Here is a 19723-nt window from a genome sequence, read left to right as displayed (position 1 = left end):
GTCATGCTTTTGTATTTCAGACCTGGAGAAGGAGCTTCTGATTAAAGGGGTATTCATTCAAAAACACAATGTTTTCCCCTTAGGTAACCTTTTCCATTCCAAAATTATCATCTCCAGACAACCAGAAGGTCTGAAGTAGACAGCCTTCATTATTCTCCTTTTATGTTCTCCACTCTTTTGCACTTAAACACAGAGAATTAAAATCAAGCTGTAAAGATGGCTTTCATTTTCTGCAGCTGTATTAAGTGAGATTTGTTTCCGTTCTGGCTGCATGGGGCTACACACGTACTGGTGTAGATAGGATCTCTCTATATCTGTATCTATGTGTGATTTGCATTCCTTGTTCAACCATAACTCACCAGTAGTTAAACCAGGGCCTCCAGGCCATGACAGACACGCCACCTCATTTATGCTTATTTTGCCATTTCACCACAAACGTTGCTGTTATTTTTCCCCATCAGGGCTCCTCTACCAGCCACCTGAGCCACCAGATATTTAATCACACCAGTAGTCCCACTGTAGTTGATGGGCTTGTTTGCTGCTTTGGGCTATTTGGCTCAGTCAGCACAATCAGCTCAAGTCTCACATGAGCAACATTTCTCCATTCTTTGTCAATCATTGGCAGGTGTTTCATAAACCATCTTCTGATACGGACATGATAGAAATCCTTAGCTGGGCTAAAATCACAGCCTAATTAAGTAGGAGTTTGTATTCTACTGCTGTTAGTGTGAGTGATGGAATAGTAAATGGAACTGACTGTAGCAGATAGGGGGGGTGGTAGGAGATGAAAGCTGAGGAAAGAAAAGAGGAAAGATGTTGCATTTGAAAACGTGCAGAAGGAGAAAGATTACAGGAAAGACATCCCGCAAAATGAAATCGGAAGTGAGACGAGGAGAAAAGTCAGCAGAATGCAGTTGCAGCTGAATCTGGTGCTTTCCTTCCTCTCCTTGCTGTCAGTCTCTTCCCCTCACTGTCCCTCTCACGTTCATCTCCAGAAGCCCTTGTGGAACAGATTTTCTGTTATGTTTTTCATTTTACAGCTTTTGTTGCCCTTTTCTCAGGCCAACATTTTGCTTCAGTTCTTAAAACTTACTGTCCTTTTAGCAACACTGGAAAACTTGCTGCATGGAAAGATTTGTTTCAGGTGTCCAGTCTGTGCAAGTGCAGTTTAAATGAAATATTGTTCATGCATTCCCTTTATATTTATTTCCAAAGATACAGAGTGGAGGTCCACCCTAGGCTAATTAGTTTAAGGATGATCTCACTTTGCAGTTAGCTGCCTCAAATATTACTGCTTTATATATTAACAAAATATGGTTTATCAGTCTCAGGCCATTGACAGATCTTCCTCAATAACTGGCAACAAATCCAGAAATAATTCTCACAAGGACTCAGGGACACACGGAACCACAATGCCTTTACTCCGGTGCTACACGAAGCCTGTTTTTCACATCTTTAATCTTTTAAATACACACTTTATAATTTCGGAAGGCGATTAGATAATACAGCTTATATACAACACTTTCCCACACTTAAATACAATACTTATAATGCAAAAATATGAATTTATAATATACTTCTCAATTGGAATATAAAGGGTATTCCAGAGTATTGTAGTATGTTCTAGTATTCCACTATGTTCCAGAGTGCGGGAATGGAATATACAGGTGACAATACTTGATCCAGAAGTGGGACTTCAGTTAAATATTGCAGCCAGTGTCTGATTTTAAATAAAGTCAAATGGTTCTGGGTGTTTGATAGGCAATTCTGTTGCTTCAGAAATTATATGCATTCTATAGGTACGTAAGGGACAGAGATTGAAACAATTTTCATAATTATCAAGGAGAATAGAATGCAAATTTTACACTTAGGTTGCAAGAAAAATTTCATCAAGCATATATTCAACAATTCTGGTAATATTTAATATTAATATTTGATTAATACCAATGTTTTGTTTACATTTGTGAACATCTACAGCTTAAATAATAAACATGAAGATTTTAAAGTATGTTTTGTTTGTTTTTTTTTTAACCTTTGCAAAGTTTATTTATGTATTTCAATTACCACGCATAATAACACTATATTTCTGGCTAGAAAATAGTTTCCAGTAGGACAATATTGCTGTGACTGCATTTCCAGCTTTTTGAGGAACCATCCAAATTAAAAAAAAAAAGAAAAAAATCAAACCATGCTCTGGTCCATTTTAATTTAGAGTAAAAAAATAGAATTAATTGAAATATCAGGAGAATTCTGATTTTTCTTTCAACAAAAAGCTAAGATCTTATTCTGCTAAAATGACAGCAAAAAGCTCCACCATTGGCTTCACAGGGAGTAAAGTGGGCTTCATTATCTGGGGTTTGGGGCTGTTTGAGTGTTCTTCCAAGTTCTGGCTTGTTTTCGATTAAAACACATTTTAAAAGCCCTGGCATTTTGCAGGAATTGGATCAGGCTCTGAGTGGTAGAATCTGTTCTATTTATAACTTACACACTGCCATTGATGTTTGTGCGAGAGAGAGACACTTGCAACCCAAAAGGACTGTAAGAAGTGATGGATTTTTAGCAAGGTAAATCAGGTTGAAATAATAACCACGGCAAAGAGAGTTAAGAGCCGTGTGAAACAACCTGCAGCTGTGGAACATTTTGAAAGGCCAGACTGTAACTCTCTGGCAGAGTGATGTAATCATACATCTGTAGATATTTATCAATTTCTGTAACAATTGCGTGAGCACCTACATGCACTAAGGTTCTCATTTAAAACAACTCCTAGCTTAGAAATGCTCATTCCTGTATGAGACCTACACTTGGGTAGTTCCCTGCTGTGCTCCAGTTTTCTGCTCATTTAAACTATGATATACAGATAAAGAACAAGATGCAATGTAATACCGAATCAAGCTCTGTGTCAAAGAGTAGCTGAGTCTAGTAGGATGATTTTAATTGTACTATATTTTAAGTTTCTACTACTTATTTTTCTTTTCTTTTTTTTTTCTTTTTTTGGGGAGGGGGTAGCAGTCAATATTTAAGCAAATATAGGATTCTTTGTTTTTTCACGCTAACAATTCTATGAAGATGGATTAGAAACTGATATTTCTTATGTTTTCAGTATATCCACTTTTGTCGTAGATCTAACACCCTAGAAGTATCACCAGGGTTTAGTAACCTTTCATCAGTAATACATCTGGAGAAAGCCAATATAATATGACTGAGCCTTCCAAGAACTGGAATCAATAAAAATATTTTCCTAGTAATTACAATATTTTTATTTCTTGTACTTAATAATTTCTGGTTACTTAGAAGTTGAATTCAGCTTGCATATTAACAGAGGAAATTCTGACCTTTGCTTTATTGATCTTTCAGCTTGAACTCTTTGTCCTCCAACATATCTAAGCATCCACAAACAGGTTGTATTTTCTTACATCCTCACTATATAAATGTGTGAATGAACACAGTAATGACTTAAAGCAGAAATTCTTGGTTTATGTGTAGCCATACACAAAGGCTGTGTGGGCTATATATATGTAGGCTTATGTGTAGCTGCACTCCTGTGATTCATAGGAAGCCAGTGGGCCTGATCCCAGTGAGGGGAAGAAGAGGTATTTAACTGCTTTGGTGTTGGGCTGAGTCACTGAGGGGAAGGAGGACGGTGGGTCCGGCAGGCTTTGGAAGCAGAAATATGATTGCAGTAGCAAAAACGGTGTAGAGAAATGAGCATTTGGGGCAGTTGATGCTTTATGGGTTAGTGCTATATCCACAGTACCTCACCAAGGCAGGGAGGGAATTAAGGAAGTGGAAAGGACTGGAAAGCAGTCATGTGAATCTTGGTGGTAAGAAATACCAAACATCATCCATCTGATGAAAGACGTGTGGATGAGAGAAACCTGCACTGAATGAAAACCTACCTGTGGCCTCCCTGTGGCTGTAGGAGATGGTTCTGCTTCTGGAGATCTTCCCCTGTGGCTTCAGTGGTCACGGTAAAAAGTGCAGCACACGTGGCATTAAAAGAACCATACATAAGGTTTCTTTGAGAAAGTAAATGGGGCCTGCCTCAAGCTATGTTGGCCTACAAGTATTAACAGATCCATAAAACTGATATCGACATTCTTTGACAGAGCAGTAAAGTCAGTTATTTACTGGACAGGATTCATTCTAACAACCTCTGTTTATCACATACATTTTCTAGTAATTAGAATCATCTTGCCAGTACATGGGTCATTATCAAGGTACTTAGAAAGGTCTGCAATACAAGTGCTCTGATACTGAGACCTAAGTGCACGCCTACTGTGCATTTAAAGTTATGAAGTATCACAAATCATATAAAAATAAACACACAAACTTTGGTGTTACAGTACTGTGGCTAGCCTACCACCCATGAAATCTCAGCTAAAATGTATTAATACATAGTAAGATCACAGCAAGATCATACTCTTCATTCAAGAATATTGGATTTAACTCAAGGCTTTTTTTTCCCCAGTGGTTTCATTCCCCATTTCCAGGCTTTCTGTGGGCTAAGGAACCGTTTCTGCTGCTGCAGCCTTTTCATCAGTCTTCTTTGCTGTGTGCTGGTTGCTCTTTGTATCCTTTTTTTTTTCCACTGTGGAGATTCCTTTTGGGTCAGGTGTCTCTTCTGTGGCAATAATTTCATCTACATGTGGCTTAATAAAATCTGATTTAGGAGAAGTAATAAAATTTCCTTTGTATTTACTATAGTTGGCAACATGGAGGAATGCAGAGTTAGATTTTCGCTTAGCATTGGTTATGACCTTATTATGTTCTTTTCCTCTTCTTATACCCATTTAAAGAGATTCAGTATCACAAACGCTACCTCTTTTCACAGAGACAAAAACAAGCCCAAATATTTATGATCTCCAATTAAATAAGTTAAGGGAAAGAACCTGCAAAACATTTACACGCACAAATAATTGTTTCTTACATAAGTCATCTCATTTACACAACTGCTCAGAAAAGTCCCAAGTTACCCATAGCAGCAAGGCAAGAGAGGAAAGGAACGCAGTTAATTCCTACTTCTTGCCTTAGGAACCAAAACAGGAGGAATAAGATTATAAAATGGTGTGTCAGCAATGATACAACATTTTTACAAACATTTTGTTTGTACAAATGTGTACAAACAAAAAATACTTGGGCAAAAGCATATAAAATATATATTCTGATAATGTTGGAGTTTAAGCCTTATTTGGAGCTAAAATGCCCTACATGAGGGAAATGTAGTTGCGAAGAATAAATTAATGTCCAAGCAGCAATTATATAAAAAGTCTAAACAGAGAGAAAAAATCTGTAATATACAAAAATGCTGAATCACCAGAGAGCTTTTCATTTTCCACCCTTTCTCTAGACTGGATGGAAATATGGTTGCTTATAATTCCAACTTCAACATTCAATATGGACATAAAACAAAGAGAGAATAATTCATTGATCTCAAATAGCTATACGGTCAGAGTTTTCTAAAACACTTTGGCATTTACCTGGCTTATTTTTTTTAAAGTGTCAAATGTCTAGCTGACAAAAATAACTCAATCTGTGTATGTATATATGCTTAGGAAATACTTCCTCTGCATTCAGCAATTGGGCAGTAGTATTATGGCTTAAAAAACTTTTATCAGTCAGGTGAGCCAAGGTGAGAACTGGTAGCTCGGTGGGATGGGGATTTAAATCTCACTGGGGTTTAACCTGGCAATTCGTACTTTGCATTTGTTGTCAGCTGAGAGCATACGTACGGTAAATTTGTTTCTTTGGGACCTGTGAGGTGATGATCTGCATTATTATCTGCATAATGTTCAACATTTTTTTCCATTGGAGCAGCTGTCATAAAGGTGAAAGCACTCTTACCTTTCTTCTCCCCTTCCTTATGTTGTTTGCTTGCTGTAGTTGCTTTTTTCTTTTTAGATAGAGTTACGTTATTTTGACTTTGTCCTTGGACACTAGCAGCATGCTTAGCCATGTCAGTCTGGCCTGACACAGAAATCACAATCACCTGAAGCAAAGCAAGAACAAAAAATGCACAAGCAAGAAATGGGGACTGAGTCCCTGGAAGCAATATGTTTAGAAACAAATACTCCTTAAATTTTCAGGGCACATACATCTTCTGAACCAAAGAGAAGTAGAATCCTGATTATTATCTGGGAGATGACCCACTTCTTGTATTCCCTTGCAGTTCTGCCAAATGGATGGAGGCAGCGGTACAGATTTTTGAAGATGCAATAGTAGAAATAAGCTGCTGCCAAAATGCAATTGCTATTTAAATTATGCTAAGGCTGAGTAATAAACATCAGTTATCAGGACTTGCAAGGAGCAAGTTGGATTCTTGTTTGCACTTGGGAAGATGGACAAGAGATGTAATGTTGTTGCTTTTACATAGCGTAATATTCTGGGACCAGGATGGAATGACCTGCTTATCACCCGTGGGCTGGCTTCATATTATACTAAGAAATTATCAAATAATTTGACATTTCTTCTCTAAACTCAGAAAGCTTGCTGTATCTCAAATTACAGATATTCTCCTGATAACATTTTGAAATATAATAATTAAGCCATTTTACTTTGTCTGAAACACAGCTGTGTAACTAGTCTTTTTTTTTTTTAATTTTAACGGAGATTGTGATTCATTGCTGTCCATAATTGCACACTTAAGATTGCAATAATCCTATTAAATATTTCAGTTTGAAATATTTTAGTAGATAAGGCTGTGTGATGAGTGAACACATTTACCGTTTATGCGAGATGCTGAAAACACAGTAGCTTTATGTAATTTCATGTTAAAAATAACTCTGATGTGAAAACCATTCTGGAATAAAAAAGATGTATACCAGATAAACCTAACATGTAGGTACTTTTCATGCATAAAGTTAAGCACATGCTAAAATGTTTTGATATGTTATAAACCTGAATTAAATCTGGATTATTTGTTGAATTATTAAGTTTGTTATTAGCTTCCATACTGTACATTTTTTGAAAAAGAAAAAGACCTTTAAACACAATGCCAGCAAACCAGCACTTAATTGTCCATGTACTAGACATTAAGAATTCCCTCATGCACCCACTTGGCCTTTAACATTAGCTGTAGCTGACAGTAAGCCTCAGATGGCAAGAATTTAAGTCAGCATTAGCTGCACAGCACTTACTAACGTATTCCTCACAGAAATACCAGTACTGCAGCAAAATGAGTGCCTGGGAAACAGCACTATTTCTGCAGCCACCATAGTTAAAAATGACGAGGAAGTATGTAAAGGATGCACACAGATCATCCTTACAAAGAACACTGAAAATATATACAGTTTTTCTTTAGATTTTGATGTGAAGAACAGTGCTGTTGTGAGATCAGTTCTGAAAAGAATTATTAAGATGGCATAATATCATATCATAAATGTCCAACAGGATGGAAATATATATGCATTCTGTTGCTATTCCTCAGCTAATAATCAGTGACATTGTTGTAAAATGGCTGACAAGGAGTTTTTAATCTATAGAAATGTGTTCAGGATCTGGACAAATGGTTCTGAAATATTTTTGGATCTGGATGAAAGGTTCTTAAATATTTTTTGTCTGAAAAAAAACAACTCTTTTTATTTCTCAGTTCCAGTAAAGATTATTTTTGCACCCTCAAAGGATCTTGAAGAAATATGTTATTTCTGATCTCCAGTGTTAAATGTGGATGAAATTAACTAAGGTCTCAGTCTAACAATGTACTTACCTACCACCCTTCAATCAAAATTCATGATCAGGCCCTCTGAACTGCATGAGACTACTCCTGTGCCTGAACTGGCAAAATACCTTTGTAAGTTGAGATGTAAAGCAGTGAAGGTCTGGACAGAGAAACACGAGGTGATGCCATCGGGGATTTTGTAGTGAAAAGTAAAGTGAAGATTAACATGGATCTAAAGGAAAACTAGAGGTAAATAAAGTGGTGAAAAGGTTAAAATAATAAGATAATGTGAACAACCAGGAGAGCCGTGACCAGTAAAACATGACACAGTGAAACAAACTCATGACAGAATGAAAGAAGTGAATCCCATTTATTTGTGAACATAGAGGAGAGTTCATTCATATTTGCAGACACATGCACACATTAGTATTTTAGCCTCCTAAGTCTTAATTTTCATTTATATTACAGTACTTTTACCCCAATTGGGCAGATTAAACAATATTTATGGATGTAAATTACACCCATATTAAGGCCTCTCTAAAGTAACACAGCAATACAAAGGGGCCTTAATGTAGACGAAAACCAGCACTAATTTCTCCAAGGTTTGAATTCTCTAACACATTCCATCTATGCTACTTTACCAAAGTTGGAACAAATCTAAACTGCAGCTGAGAAATGCCTTGATCTTTTTTTATCTTTCCATCTGCCTCATCAGTTGCCTCCACTCTACTCCTTTTTCACCCTCTTCATTTGTGTTGTGTGGTCAAGTGCCCCAGGAAGAGGGTCAAATTGCAGACCAGTGTTTACAGCCAGCATGCATTTGGCCTGGGTGAGAGGATGGCACAACTAGGTTCTGTGAAGTTAGCAGTGAGAAAATACTTAGGAGATGCACTATTTTCCCTGGCACAATTAAGGGCATTACAAACACAAGTGAAGTGAATGGAAAAATTCAAGGCTACCTGCTAAAACAGAAAGCCATTTACACACACACATTATGTCAGCATTGTCATCCAAAATCTCCCCCATACTTCTGTTTCCTAGTCTTAAATTCACGCTTTCCTTTTCTTATCTTCTTTCTTATTTTCTTGCTCTTCCTCTGGTATGAACACACTTACAGTGACATCACTGGTCTCTGTGCCATACTTGTTCTTCACCACGAGGCTGTACTTCCCAGAGTCGAGTGTGGACACAGCAGAAATGGTGAAGCTGACATTCTTTCCAGATTCAAATTTCAGGATGCAGTTAGCATCAGATACAAATGATTTTTCATTCTTCAGCCATGAGACCTCTGGGGTAGGATCTCCCCAGACAGTGCAAGACAGATTGAGTGCCTACAGAAAAAAGTATGAAAGGATTATATGTAAGAGTCAATAAATACTTGCTGTGTTTTCTGATGCACAATTCTCCAAATGTTCCACCTCCTCCCATTTAGCTTCCTGCTTTTAGGAAATGGATACATATCATCATCAGTGATCAATAGTTTTTGTCACAGTCTTCTGTATCATAAAGAAAAAGAACTCAGTTAATTCAAAAACTCCATTACGACCTTTTCAATATTTTATGGACCTTCTTCTCTGCTCTGATAATGATTACTGGGATTTTCTCCATGTGTAATGTTTAATACCAAACCAGATATCACCTGCATTTTTGTGTTAGACCCGAAATAAGAATTTGAGGACCTGTCAGATGGATTTGTTCAGGTTAAGCTCACTATGTATTTGCCACAGAAGTAAAGAAAGCCTGTCTTCCTTTTTGAAAAAAATGACTAAGGGCAAAGTGTCCCTGGAATATTTTGTTTAATTTAGGATCTTTTTAAACCATGTTCTGACAGCTCTTTCAACAACCTTAATTTGTTTTATGTACTCCTATAAAACTATTTTTAACTGAAATCAAAACAGACTTTACTGTTTCTTTGGTGCTCGTGTAAGTATTTCCCTTTGATGTTAGTAAGCTTCGTAAGTCCCAACAGACTGAAGGAAGAATCTTCATTATCAGAGTCAGTTGGAGAGATCACTAGCCATTGAATAGATTCTGCAGGCTGGCAAGTCTAAGGTGCATACAATGTTCAGATCTCTTTTTGTTGTTGTTGTCAACTGTGACATACGTGTTACATATGGACTCACAGGATGCTGTTATCCCTTCCTCTAGTCACAAGGCTGTGGGAATCTTCTCAAAGAGTTTGCAAAAGTGAACATCACATACAAAATCAAATGTGAAAAATATTCACGTGAAACTTCAGTGCACATACACCTTTCTCTGGACCTTTATTTAGTAAGGAGTTGATTTATGTCTAAGTACTAAATAGTACATTGGTCCGAACTGAAAATGTTACTCAGAGAGGAATCTAACTTTTTCTCTAGAAAAATTTGAAGAATTTGTACTACAGAGAAAATGGTCTTCAGTGGTACATAAGGAATGGACAAGGTTCTACTTGACTGAAATCCAGTTTCTCTTCCATTTTTTAAAGGCTCATGATAAAAATACATTAGAAATAGAGACAACTGAGGAGGATCACATTTTGACCCTATATGTTGTTATGTCAGAAAGGCACTGTGAGAAATCAGTTTAACAAGCTACCTTCCCTTCACTGCTCTGCTTTTTATATGGTAGTGTGATGGTGGAAGGTGGGACAGAATAGACACCCAGACAGCTATTGAAATGAGCAGACAGAAAAGAAAAAAAATGTCTCTATAAAAACAATATTTTTGTACCTCTAAGAACAAAAAACCAAAAAAACATAAATCCCAAATCCTAAAGAACAAAATGAAAACAAAAGGGAGGGTGAAGTTTCTCCCCACCACCACCAACACATATATCTTGGTACTGAAGGAAAGACACATACCGGGTTCGGGGTGGTGAAAGCCTGATGGAAATGGCCCCTATCTGATTTCCTGCAGCACCTACAGTTGATGACAACTTGGGGATTATGAATGCCTTCTCCTGTAGCCCACTGGTAAGAATGTGGTTTTGACCATATCAGTTCATCTTTTCGAAAAGATGGGGAAAACAAGTGGTTTTACGTTTCCCCCTTTTCCTTAACACTCTCAGTGCAAACGTCCTCAGCCTCTGCTTGACTTTTCTGCCTTTCACTGCAGATTTTCATGAGTTTTTAGTATTATAAGTGGGAGAGAAAAATGTGTCATTGTATTTCAAGTATTGCCATTCCACCTGCATATTAGCACATACTCACATTTATGAGTAGTTTGGACTAAGATGCCAGGGTGTGAATTAAAGCAGCTAAGTTATGGGAACATGTTCCCTTTTTCCAGCATGCCTATGAGGGCACCAACCCCTGGCAGAAGGGGAGAACAGAGAGCTGGTGGGCAGGAGGATGTAACATGTTGCTTCTAGGTCTGAAAGTGCCTGTCTGTCAGGATCCAAAGTCTCCTTTTAAAAATAAACCCCCTTACTTTTGTTAAAACAGCTACTTAGGTTAAATTGGCCACCTATACACAAAACCTATGCTGGTTTTGTCTGATAATTCCTCCCTAATATGAACTGACACTTAGCCTTTTCCAATTATAACCCAACGCTGAAGAGCATTTATGTCTATCAGTGGAAGCCTCTTAGGCCATCTGTAGCACTCTTTGATTAACACTGGGTAAGCGCTGGCTCATGTATTCCCACACATATCCTTCAGCTCATGTAAAAAGCCAGTAAATAGCATCGCAATCGCAGTGTTAAGTTTGAGATAGGCATATGCTTGCAAGTTCAATCTCAAGATACCAATCTGATCATATAACTCTCCAGTTATGGCTGCACTTGTATTCAGAATCCAAACTTGCAGTTGCCAGTCCTCTACTACCTCATTTACTCTTTCTCGAAACCCTTGCTGATTGTGCAATTTGCATGGATTACACACCAGGTACAGAAAACCGCCTTCCCCCTCTCTCCAGCATATATGCAAGCAGTAGGCAGATGAGCCAACAACACCCAAACATGCAGTGCTTTCTCTGAACGCTCTCTGCCCTACTCTGTTTCTCAAAAAGATCATCTACAGAGTCCAGAAACATAAGGTCAACGATATTTGTCTCGAATTCTGGGAGTTTTCCAGTCGCTTGTTCAAACATCACAAATGTCCTTGCTGTCAAGGACAATGTGTGTCTGGGTGAGATTTTGCAACTCATTTTTTTACAAACTGCTTTTTTTGTAAGCTACACATTTTGCTTTAGTGAGCTTATACTCAACTTCAACTCTCTTTTATCAGAAAGTTTAAAACTGAGAAAAGTCACCCAAATTTATCCCCTGCCAAAGCCATATGAGAATCTCATCTTCAAGCAGAAACAATATTCTCTGAAATTCTGCAAATTCATTCTATTTCTTTCTGTCCTCTGCCTATAGTTACAATACTTTTCTGAATGCTGCTTATTTTTAGATCATTCCATGAGCCACTAAATCCTTTAATGAAAAGTTTAATCAAATGTTATTCCATTTTATAATGTCAAGATGCTTAATTTTACATGAAATGCTGCAGCCCACTATCTGGTGGCTATGCTATGTCTTGCATTGTTAAGCAATTCAGGCTTTTAGATTTTTAACGCTTCTGCTGAGCTAATAATCAAGTACCTCTAACCCAGCTGACCCACTACAAGAAAAAAGTGGAAATATCCAGAAGCTGTCTTACTGTAGTTATCGTGTTACAGGTTTTCAACTACATTCAAATGTCTCATTTCAATGTTCACCCACACTTTGAAAAGGAGGTGGCTTATGGCCGACCAGAGGGAGGTGAAGAGCTGATGCTTTTGGTCTCAGTGCTACTTTGCTGCAACTTGTAGAGCGCTGGGAAAAGGTTACAAGATTATGAACTGACTTCCTGGGATGTCTGTCCTGTGCTTGAGCAGTGATGTAGCTGTGTTCCCCTGTGACTGCCTTACAATAATCTTTTAGCCAAACTCTGCTAATATAATCCAATGTAATATCAGTGACTTCCTCTGACTTCCTTCCCGCTTACCCCAATGAAATACAGAAAATTTTCTCCTTTGGTCTGAAAGAGAATTGAGTTAGAAAGGTTTACTACTTTTATCCTGTTTAGAAGGCAGCTTTGACAGATCTGACTATCAGTTAACTCCAAAAGATACAGAATGGGTAGCTATCCTATAAAAAAAAAATGGGAATCAAAACCTTCCCTGGTACCGTGTTACAATAAATAAATAGAAAGTTAGATAGATTGATAGATTGACAGATAGATAAATGTAACAGTGAAACCTGTGCATGAATTTTTAAAGACCTGGTTACATAAAGAATTTTAGTCTCAGCTCGCATTGTCATCTCACTTTTATCTAATGCTTAAGAAAAGACACTGCCCTAAATAAATAAACCCATCTGTGCAAGACCACTGCATTATGTACAGAAGACAGGGAATGAATAAATAATGTGGCAGATTTTAAAGATGGAATCTTTTTAAAAAAAAGGTGAATATTTTGCTGTCATTGAAAGGCATTCAAGCTGTTCAGCTGTTGTGTAAAGCTTTGGTGAATTCACTGTACCTTGCCTTCCTGGATGGTGACAACATCGGGCAAACCTCCAAGCACCCGTGCACGGTCTGAAAAGAAATGAACATAATATTCTTTAGTCTCTCAAAATCAACTGTGTCCTAGATTCTGTTTCCCCTCTAGTTCTTTCCTCTTATCTTATTTATGTACAACTTGTCTCTGATATCTGCGCTAGGACAGAATTACTCAGCATTCTTAGCACACCATTTGGACTTTAGAAACATTTGATTCACAGCAAAAGAAGTGTTAACAGCTGGCATCAGTCACTTACTGGAGGGAATTAAAGTCCGTGTGCTGTGTCCTGCAGATTTAGCCACTAATTCAGTGTTGCTTGCGGTTGCACACGCAAAATATTTGAATTTTTGAGATCTGGTGCTCAAAATTTTCAGTGTCATACACTAGAAACGTGTTTCTGATAAGAAATGAATGGCAGCTAAGAAAGTGCTGGAGATTTGGTTTTGGTCTAAAAACAATGACGGGCTTCGGTCTTGGTGACAGCAGTGAAATGCCATCCCTTTGTGTGTATCTGGACATAAACAAGGTCCGTATCTGCTCTACAGGTTAAGTTCAAAGTCCCATAGGAATCTTACATAAAAACAAATAAGCTGATCACACGCAGGCTTTGAGGCATTTATTCTGGAACATGGATTTTTGTTAGTTGTAAGTCTTGGAGGAGCCTGGCAGAGGAAGGAAGTGACTATAGAGCATGTTCTCCTCTAATATGCTCTGTAAAATATATACTCTGGAGTAAATGGCAACTTGATGAGGTCAGGAGCATGACTACATTTTCTGTGCCAGCCCTCTGTGACTCATGCAGAGTTAGAAATGAATTGCCCAGGGCAGGGCTGTTCCTGGTCCTTTCCTGCCATCCCAGCTGGAACTAGCAGGGGTTGCTGTACATAGCCCAAACCCTTTCCATTTGGAGTCTGTGTCCAGTGAGGAGTTAGCTCAGATCCCTCTACACATTTTTCTCCACCAACTTTTCACGCTCCGGTTATGCCCTAGTTTCTATAGAGGTATGAAAGTCATCTGCACTGGGAGAATTTTTTGTTGTGCTACATTTCACCATGGATTTTTTTGTAAATAGGACGAATATTGAGCTGAATAATCCAAGCTGATGATTCCTTATGATGATTTATTCCTTAAGTAATTGTTACATACTTGTGTTTTAATCGTTCTTTTGAAGTTGATACAAATGCAAAAGTATCAGGAGATTCAGGGATCTGTCATTAAGTTATGCAAAATCTTACCCACCTCTGTTTATAATGCAGAGCCATTTAACATTTTAGATAGTTCAAAACTAGCCGAGTGATTTCCTCCATCTTAGAAAACAGAGTGACTTTTGAGCAGAAAAACATGCATGGGAGATCTCAACAATAAATATGAATTTCAGAGAAAGATAACCAGTGATGGGAACAGGAGCTTATTCTGGAAAAGTCCACATAACCCCTTCTTAAAGTGTCAGTAGCAGCAATGTGCAAAATGTTAAATCATGCTCCTTGCTTCCCCTTGGTGTAAGGTCAACTGGTTTTAGGATGCGCACAGGTATATACACGTGCATACATGCCCTCTCTCTCCCAACACACAATTTCCTGTATAGGAAGAAAACCTTCATAAACAACTTATTACAATTATTGTCAAAGAAGGCCACTTACTTTTCTCTGCAATCGCGGCTTGCCTGGAGTTGAAAGAAACAAAAAGAAAGTCCAATTTTATTTAAGGTTTACTTAGAGTGATGGAAAAATAGCTTGTCTTTTAAATTGCCTTAATCAGTTAAAGAAAATGCCTCTTGTCATTTGGCAATACTGCTTTTTCTTCATTACCTAACTGTTACATAAGAGTTATACCAAAGCAGTCACATGCAAAACTCCTACGGGCTTCTGTAGGACTAGGATTTGTTTCATAGGATATTTTTAGCTCCAGCAAAAACAAACAAATACCATTATTATTTTATGGGTGCCATTGGTGTATTTGGATTGCATAATACTTACTTTAGTCTCTGGAACTCAGCAAAGGCTTCATCAAATGCTTTATAAAGAGAAAAGTTGATTTTAAAGATAGGTTCAAACATAGGCCACCACAAGTGTTCATTTAAAATGCAGAAATTAATTTAAAATGTAGACATCATTAAAGAAATACTCATGTATGGATACATGCTGTGATACTGTATAAGCCCTAAAATGCTGAATGGTTCAACTAATAAAGCCAGTCTCGTATATGGTAACTATTATATGTACATATACATGCATAAACACAATTCTTTTTTATAGTAAAGGTCAAAAATTCACACAGAGTGATAGGAGAATGATAGGCTGAAATTACCTCACAAAACAGAGGAGGAAACCCAAAATATACCACATTAAAGTCATCCAAACTGTTTTTGATCACAACCCCCTATTAGTAATATAATTTTGAGTACCCTCCATATATGTATATGCAATTCTTTATAAATTATATACACATGCTACTGAAGTTCTTGTGTTTTTTTTCCTGCACCCCAGCAGATTGTCCTGTGTATCCCAATTTGCAGACCACTTGCTTATGATACAAGAGATTTATTTTTCCTAAGTGCTTTTCACACTTTTTCTCAAAAAATGAGGATAGAGTAAAGAAGGAGCAACCCAGAGATGATTGTAAGGTTATCATCCTTACACAGGTCTTACAGGCCCAAAGCAAAACTTTAGGGATGGGAAATGCTGGAGATGGAAAGCAGAAACTCAGAAGTAGTTAATCTGCTCCCTAGGTTCTGAGAGCTCTCTCAGAGTAAGAGCTTCCATCAGGCAATCGAATTAATTTTATCTCTTCCTGTAACATTCCTTCATTGTGCTGATGAAAGGGACCAGTCTTGACGTCTCTGAAGAATAAGGAGCCCTTTTATATCCATCAAAGAAATACAGTAGGAAAGTAACAGAACAAACTTGTCCCTCACTTCCTCCTCTGAATATTATTACTAGGAAGGGAGAGATACAGAAGGCATTCAGTGCTACAACTCGTGTCTAAAATTGCCAATCAATGCCAGCAGCCCAAGGGTTTTGTAAGATAACTCAGAAACTGGGCTGACATCTTCCCTAGGCAACTCCAAGGCAAACTGCAAGTTGATATTTGAATTGGGAAAAATTAACCTGATGCCCAAACGGTATCAGATTGATCCTGCTAGAGATGCTCCTTCCCTACCACAGTGTCATACCCACGTGCAGGTGATATTACCAGTATGAATGGCCTACCTTGTCCAGAAAGATCCACCATCTTTTTGTGTGCAGTTTTACCATCAAAGAGTTCCATGGTGTATTTGCCTTTGTCTTGAGGAGTTGGCTCATTGATCTGCAGCCAGATCTGCTCCCCCGTGACACCAGTCTTCACTCTGTCTGTAAACCTAATCTGGGTGTCACTGAAAAATACAAAACAATGTCACCCCTTCGTTTTTACTGGAATATAAACAGGATTTGTTCCTGTTGAGTCACTCAGAACATCGCAGTTACTAAATGATTTCCAAGGTGCAATGGTATGCCATCATATTTTGAAGCTTTTAAAGCCAAATCATTGCTAATCTGTAGACCAAAGGGACAGACTTGTTATGACAGTCTTCTTCTGTTCAATTTCCAGCTCTCCTCAAAGTTTGCAGAAAGGTTATGAACCTGAGTCATAGAAATATTATACAGATTTAAGACTCAGATGTCTGATCGGTAATACCTCAAATGTTCCTGTTCTCTCCTTAGCACAAGTTTTTTCTGCTTGAGCAAAGCAAAACTATATAGGGATGTACCTGCAAAAAAACACTTTTGTTACAAATGGTTTTTGCCTAGTTTGAAAGTTTTCTCATGTTCTGCTATGCTTTGGCTTTTACAGTTAAATGTATTTTGACACAAATACAACTCCCACGAAAAATATCAATTTTCAGCTTCTTAGCTAAGCAGTTAATTGCTCTGGAAGAGGCAGAAGATATTTGTCAAATAAGCTGCTCATTTTCTTTTTATCTTTCAGCTGATAGCTTTGAATATGCTAGAGGGTCAAAGAGCAATTTGATGTGCTTCAAGATGAAATTAGCTTCTAAAAATTAAATAAAGAAAAGAGAGAGACAAGAAAGAAGGGTAGAAAAAGAGAGAAAATGAAGGAAGAGAGAAAAAATCCAGGACAATTCATATTCACTTCTAGTTTTGTAATGCTTGGGACTCCTGGTTTTACCAGATCAAAATGTATGCCAGGAAAGAGGAAGACCTCAAACTGCTACCATATACACAGGAAGTGAAACAGCAAGAACATTAATAATAGATTTAAAATAAACTAAGTTATTTAGTTTTCTGAGTTTTACAGTACAAGCTGTTTATGCTGACTGAAAATTCAAAGCTGTCTCATGGATTTGGATACACAACTACCATTAATTTTATGGGGAGCTGAGTATTCAAGTTCTTTGTAAGAGTCTCAATTCTCCTGTCTGTCCTTGTTAGGCTCTTAGTGCTCACAGGAGGGCCTGTCTGGATTTTACTGCCTCAGGCACATGTGGAATTAATCTTGCTTTGCCTCCAAAACATGAACCCATGCATGAAGAGGATGTGCCCGTTTGCCCCAGTTCCTGTGAATTATGGCTCCTAGACAAGCAGGCCTCCAGGCTAGGTATCTCCGAACCAGATGTGCTGGCCTCTAACAGAGCTTGTCAGTGCCATAGATCATACTCATGTTGCCCCTCAAAACTGGTTCAGAGGAAGATGCAGATCCCATTCGGAAGGTGGGAAGCCCTCTGAAGCAACACAGCCCTGACAACAGCACATGGCATGGGACTATCGGTCTCACAGCAAAACAGCAGGAAGGCCCCATGCCACCAAGACCTAACTCTCCTACTGGTTCCTTGTGGGTGCAGTTCTCTGAAACTAACTCTCACGTGAGAGAAGGACTCATGAGAGATGATGAAAAGACAGCTGGGCCCAGCCTGTCTCATACATCCAGGTTCTTTCTGAGTCTACAAAAACCAAGCCGCACTGATATTTGCAAAGCTTTTGCATACTTACTTGTGCACCCAGCCTACTCTCAGATCCTCCACATAGTAGGTGACGAAGGAGTACAGTCTGATACCCTCAGCTGTGCTCTGGATTTTCAGGTCTGTTGCAGATAAAGCTGCAAGAAGACCACATGTTTTTATGCAGCCATGCAGGCATTCATTGAGTGTCACAATGAGTCATTCATCTCAGAAGAGAATTAAAAGCTTACCAATCCTTCTGCATACTTCATTCATCAGATCCGCAAAAGCTGTGGAAACAAAATCCATAGACTAAACTCAGTGTCTGCATCTCAAGCACAGTCAATCATAGGCCAAGCACTGATTCTGAAATATTCTCCCCAGTAGGGTCCAAAAAGAAATCAGACCTACATTAAAAAGTGTATTAGAAAGCTAAGTAGTGCCAAAATGCAGCCTGTTATTCCACAGTTTCCAGACTTTAACCTGGATGAATACTGCTGCAGCTGAACTGAACTGTATTCTCTTTTTTACCCTGTAAATGACCATATTCAGTTGGAATGCTAACCCATCTGTGTACATTGCAATGGATATGATTTTTTTCCCACTTGCTTGGAAACTTAACTATAACTGAAATTTTAAAAACACAGTGGTCACAAGGAATGGAAAAGCCTCTAAATATAGTAATGACAAAACATTTAAAAAAGTGAGATCTTTTAAAATTATCTAGCTCTGTAATTTCTTTCTATAATTACAAACTTAAACTACTGCCGAGCCCCTGAGGAAATGTGTTATCATTTTGCTCAGCACCAGTCATCACATTCTCACAAAATTATACAAGATCCCCATGCAATGAGGCGTAGTCAGGTACTACTTGTGCTAAACAATCTCTGCTTTTCTAATCAGATAATCTTATATACAGGAGGAACAAAACCACAGGAAGGAGACATATGCAGTTGTCTTTATTGCCTCGATCTTGCTTGCAGGATGTAGGCTGCATGGCTTAGAGCATGCAGAAAGGGGCTCTGACCTGTGTCCGTAAGCTTTAGCTCACTGGTGTCCTTTCCTCTGTCGTCCTTCAGTATAACTTCGTAAGTGCCAGTGTCTTTCTTAGAAAACTGTAAAACCATTATTCAGTACAGTTACTGTAGAAAAATCCAGATTTGTGTCCCAGCCAAGCCTCGTCCCATCCCCATGCCTGTCTCCCAGAAGGTGCCCAATGCCCAGGGCTGGGGCTGTCCTGGTGCCCCCCGTGCCCAGCTCCTGGCTGGGGTGGTGGGTCAGGGCCTGGCTGGGAGGTCCTGCTCTGATGGCCTCATCGTGGTCCCCAGCCCCCACAGGGCCTGACACTTCTGCCCTTTCTCAGCCAGAGGAACGGAAGGCAAAGAGATTTAGTGGTTAATGCAGGTCACACCCTGTGTCTGCAGCAGAGCTGGGTAGGGACCGCAAGTCTCAAGTGCGTCTCTTGGGTGACTTTGAGAGGGCGGTCCTCTGGAAGCCCAAGTGACAAGCACTTCCCAAGTGCAAGTCACAACAGAGATGTGGTCTGATTCGGTTGTTAACTGACATGCAAAGGAAGTGACATGCTTATCTCTACTGTCATCATTTCCTGAAAATCTGAGTGAGCAG

At 38.6% G+C, this 19723-nt stretch overlaps 1 protein-coding gene across 2 annotated transcripts in view; it reads right to left on the bottom strand.

Annotated features, from left to right (window-relative positions):
• Positions 1-4502: 4502 nt before the first annotated feature.
• Positions 4503-19723, bottom strand: part of MYOM1 (myomesin 1) — a 76110-nt gene continuing 60889 nt past the window's right edge. Inside the window, exons 30-39 of one of the 2 annotated variants that reach the window (XM_040550129.1) lie at positions 19125-19212; positions 18349-18387; positions 18150-18255; positions 16371-16534; positions 15138-15174; positions 14802-14824; positions 13141-13196; positions 8770-8985; positions 5842-5986; positions 4503-4660 (exon numbers count right to left, since the gene is read on the bottom strand). In XM_040550129.1, the coding sequence (XP_040406063.1) occupies positions 4503-4660; positions 5842-5986; positions 8770-8985; positions 13141-13196; positions 14802-14824; positions 15138-15174; positions 16371-16534; positions 18150-18255; positions 18349-18387; positions 19125-19212 (1032 nt within the window). Of the gene's footprint in view, positions 4661-5841; positions 5987-8008; positions 8986-13140; positions 13197-14801; positions 14825-15137; positions 15175-16370; positions 16535-18149; positions 18256-18348; positions 18388-19124; positions 19213-19723 lie in introns of those variants that run through there. The other variant, XM_040550128.1, reaches the window with a different exon arrangement.

The sequence above is a fragment of the Cygnus olor genome, chromosome 2, assembly GCF_009769625.2.
Source record: "Cygnus olor isolate bCygOlo1 chromosome 2, bCygOlo1.pri.v2, whole genome shotgun sequence".
Taxonomy (NCBI): Eukaryota; Metazoa; Chordata; class Aves; order Anseriformes; family Anatidae; genus Cygnus; species Cygnus olor.
The sequence above is the reverse complement of the archived record's forward strand: the minus strand, read 5'-3'. Positions and strand labels throughout refer to the sequence as shown.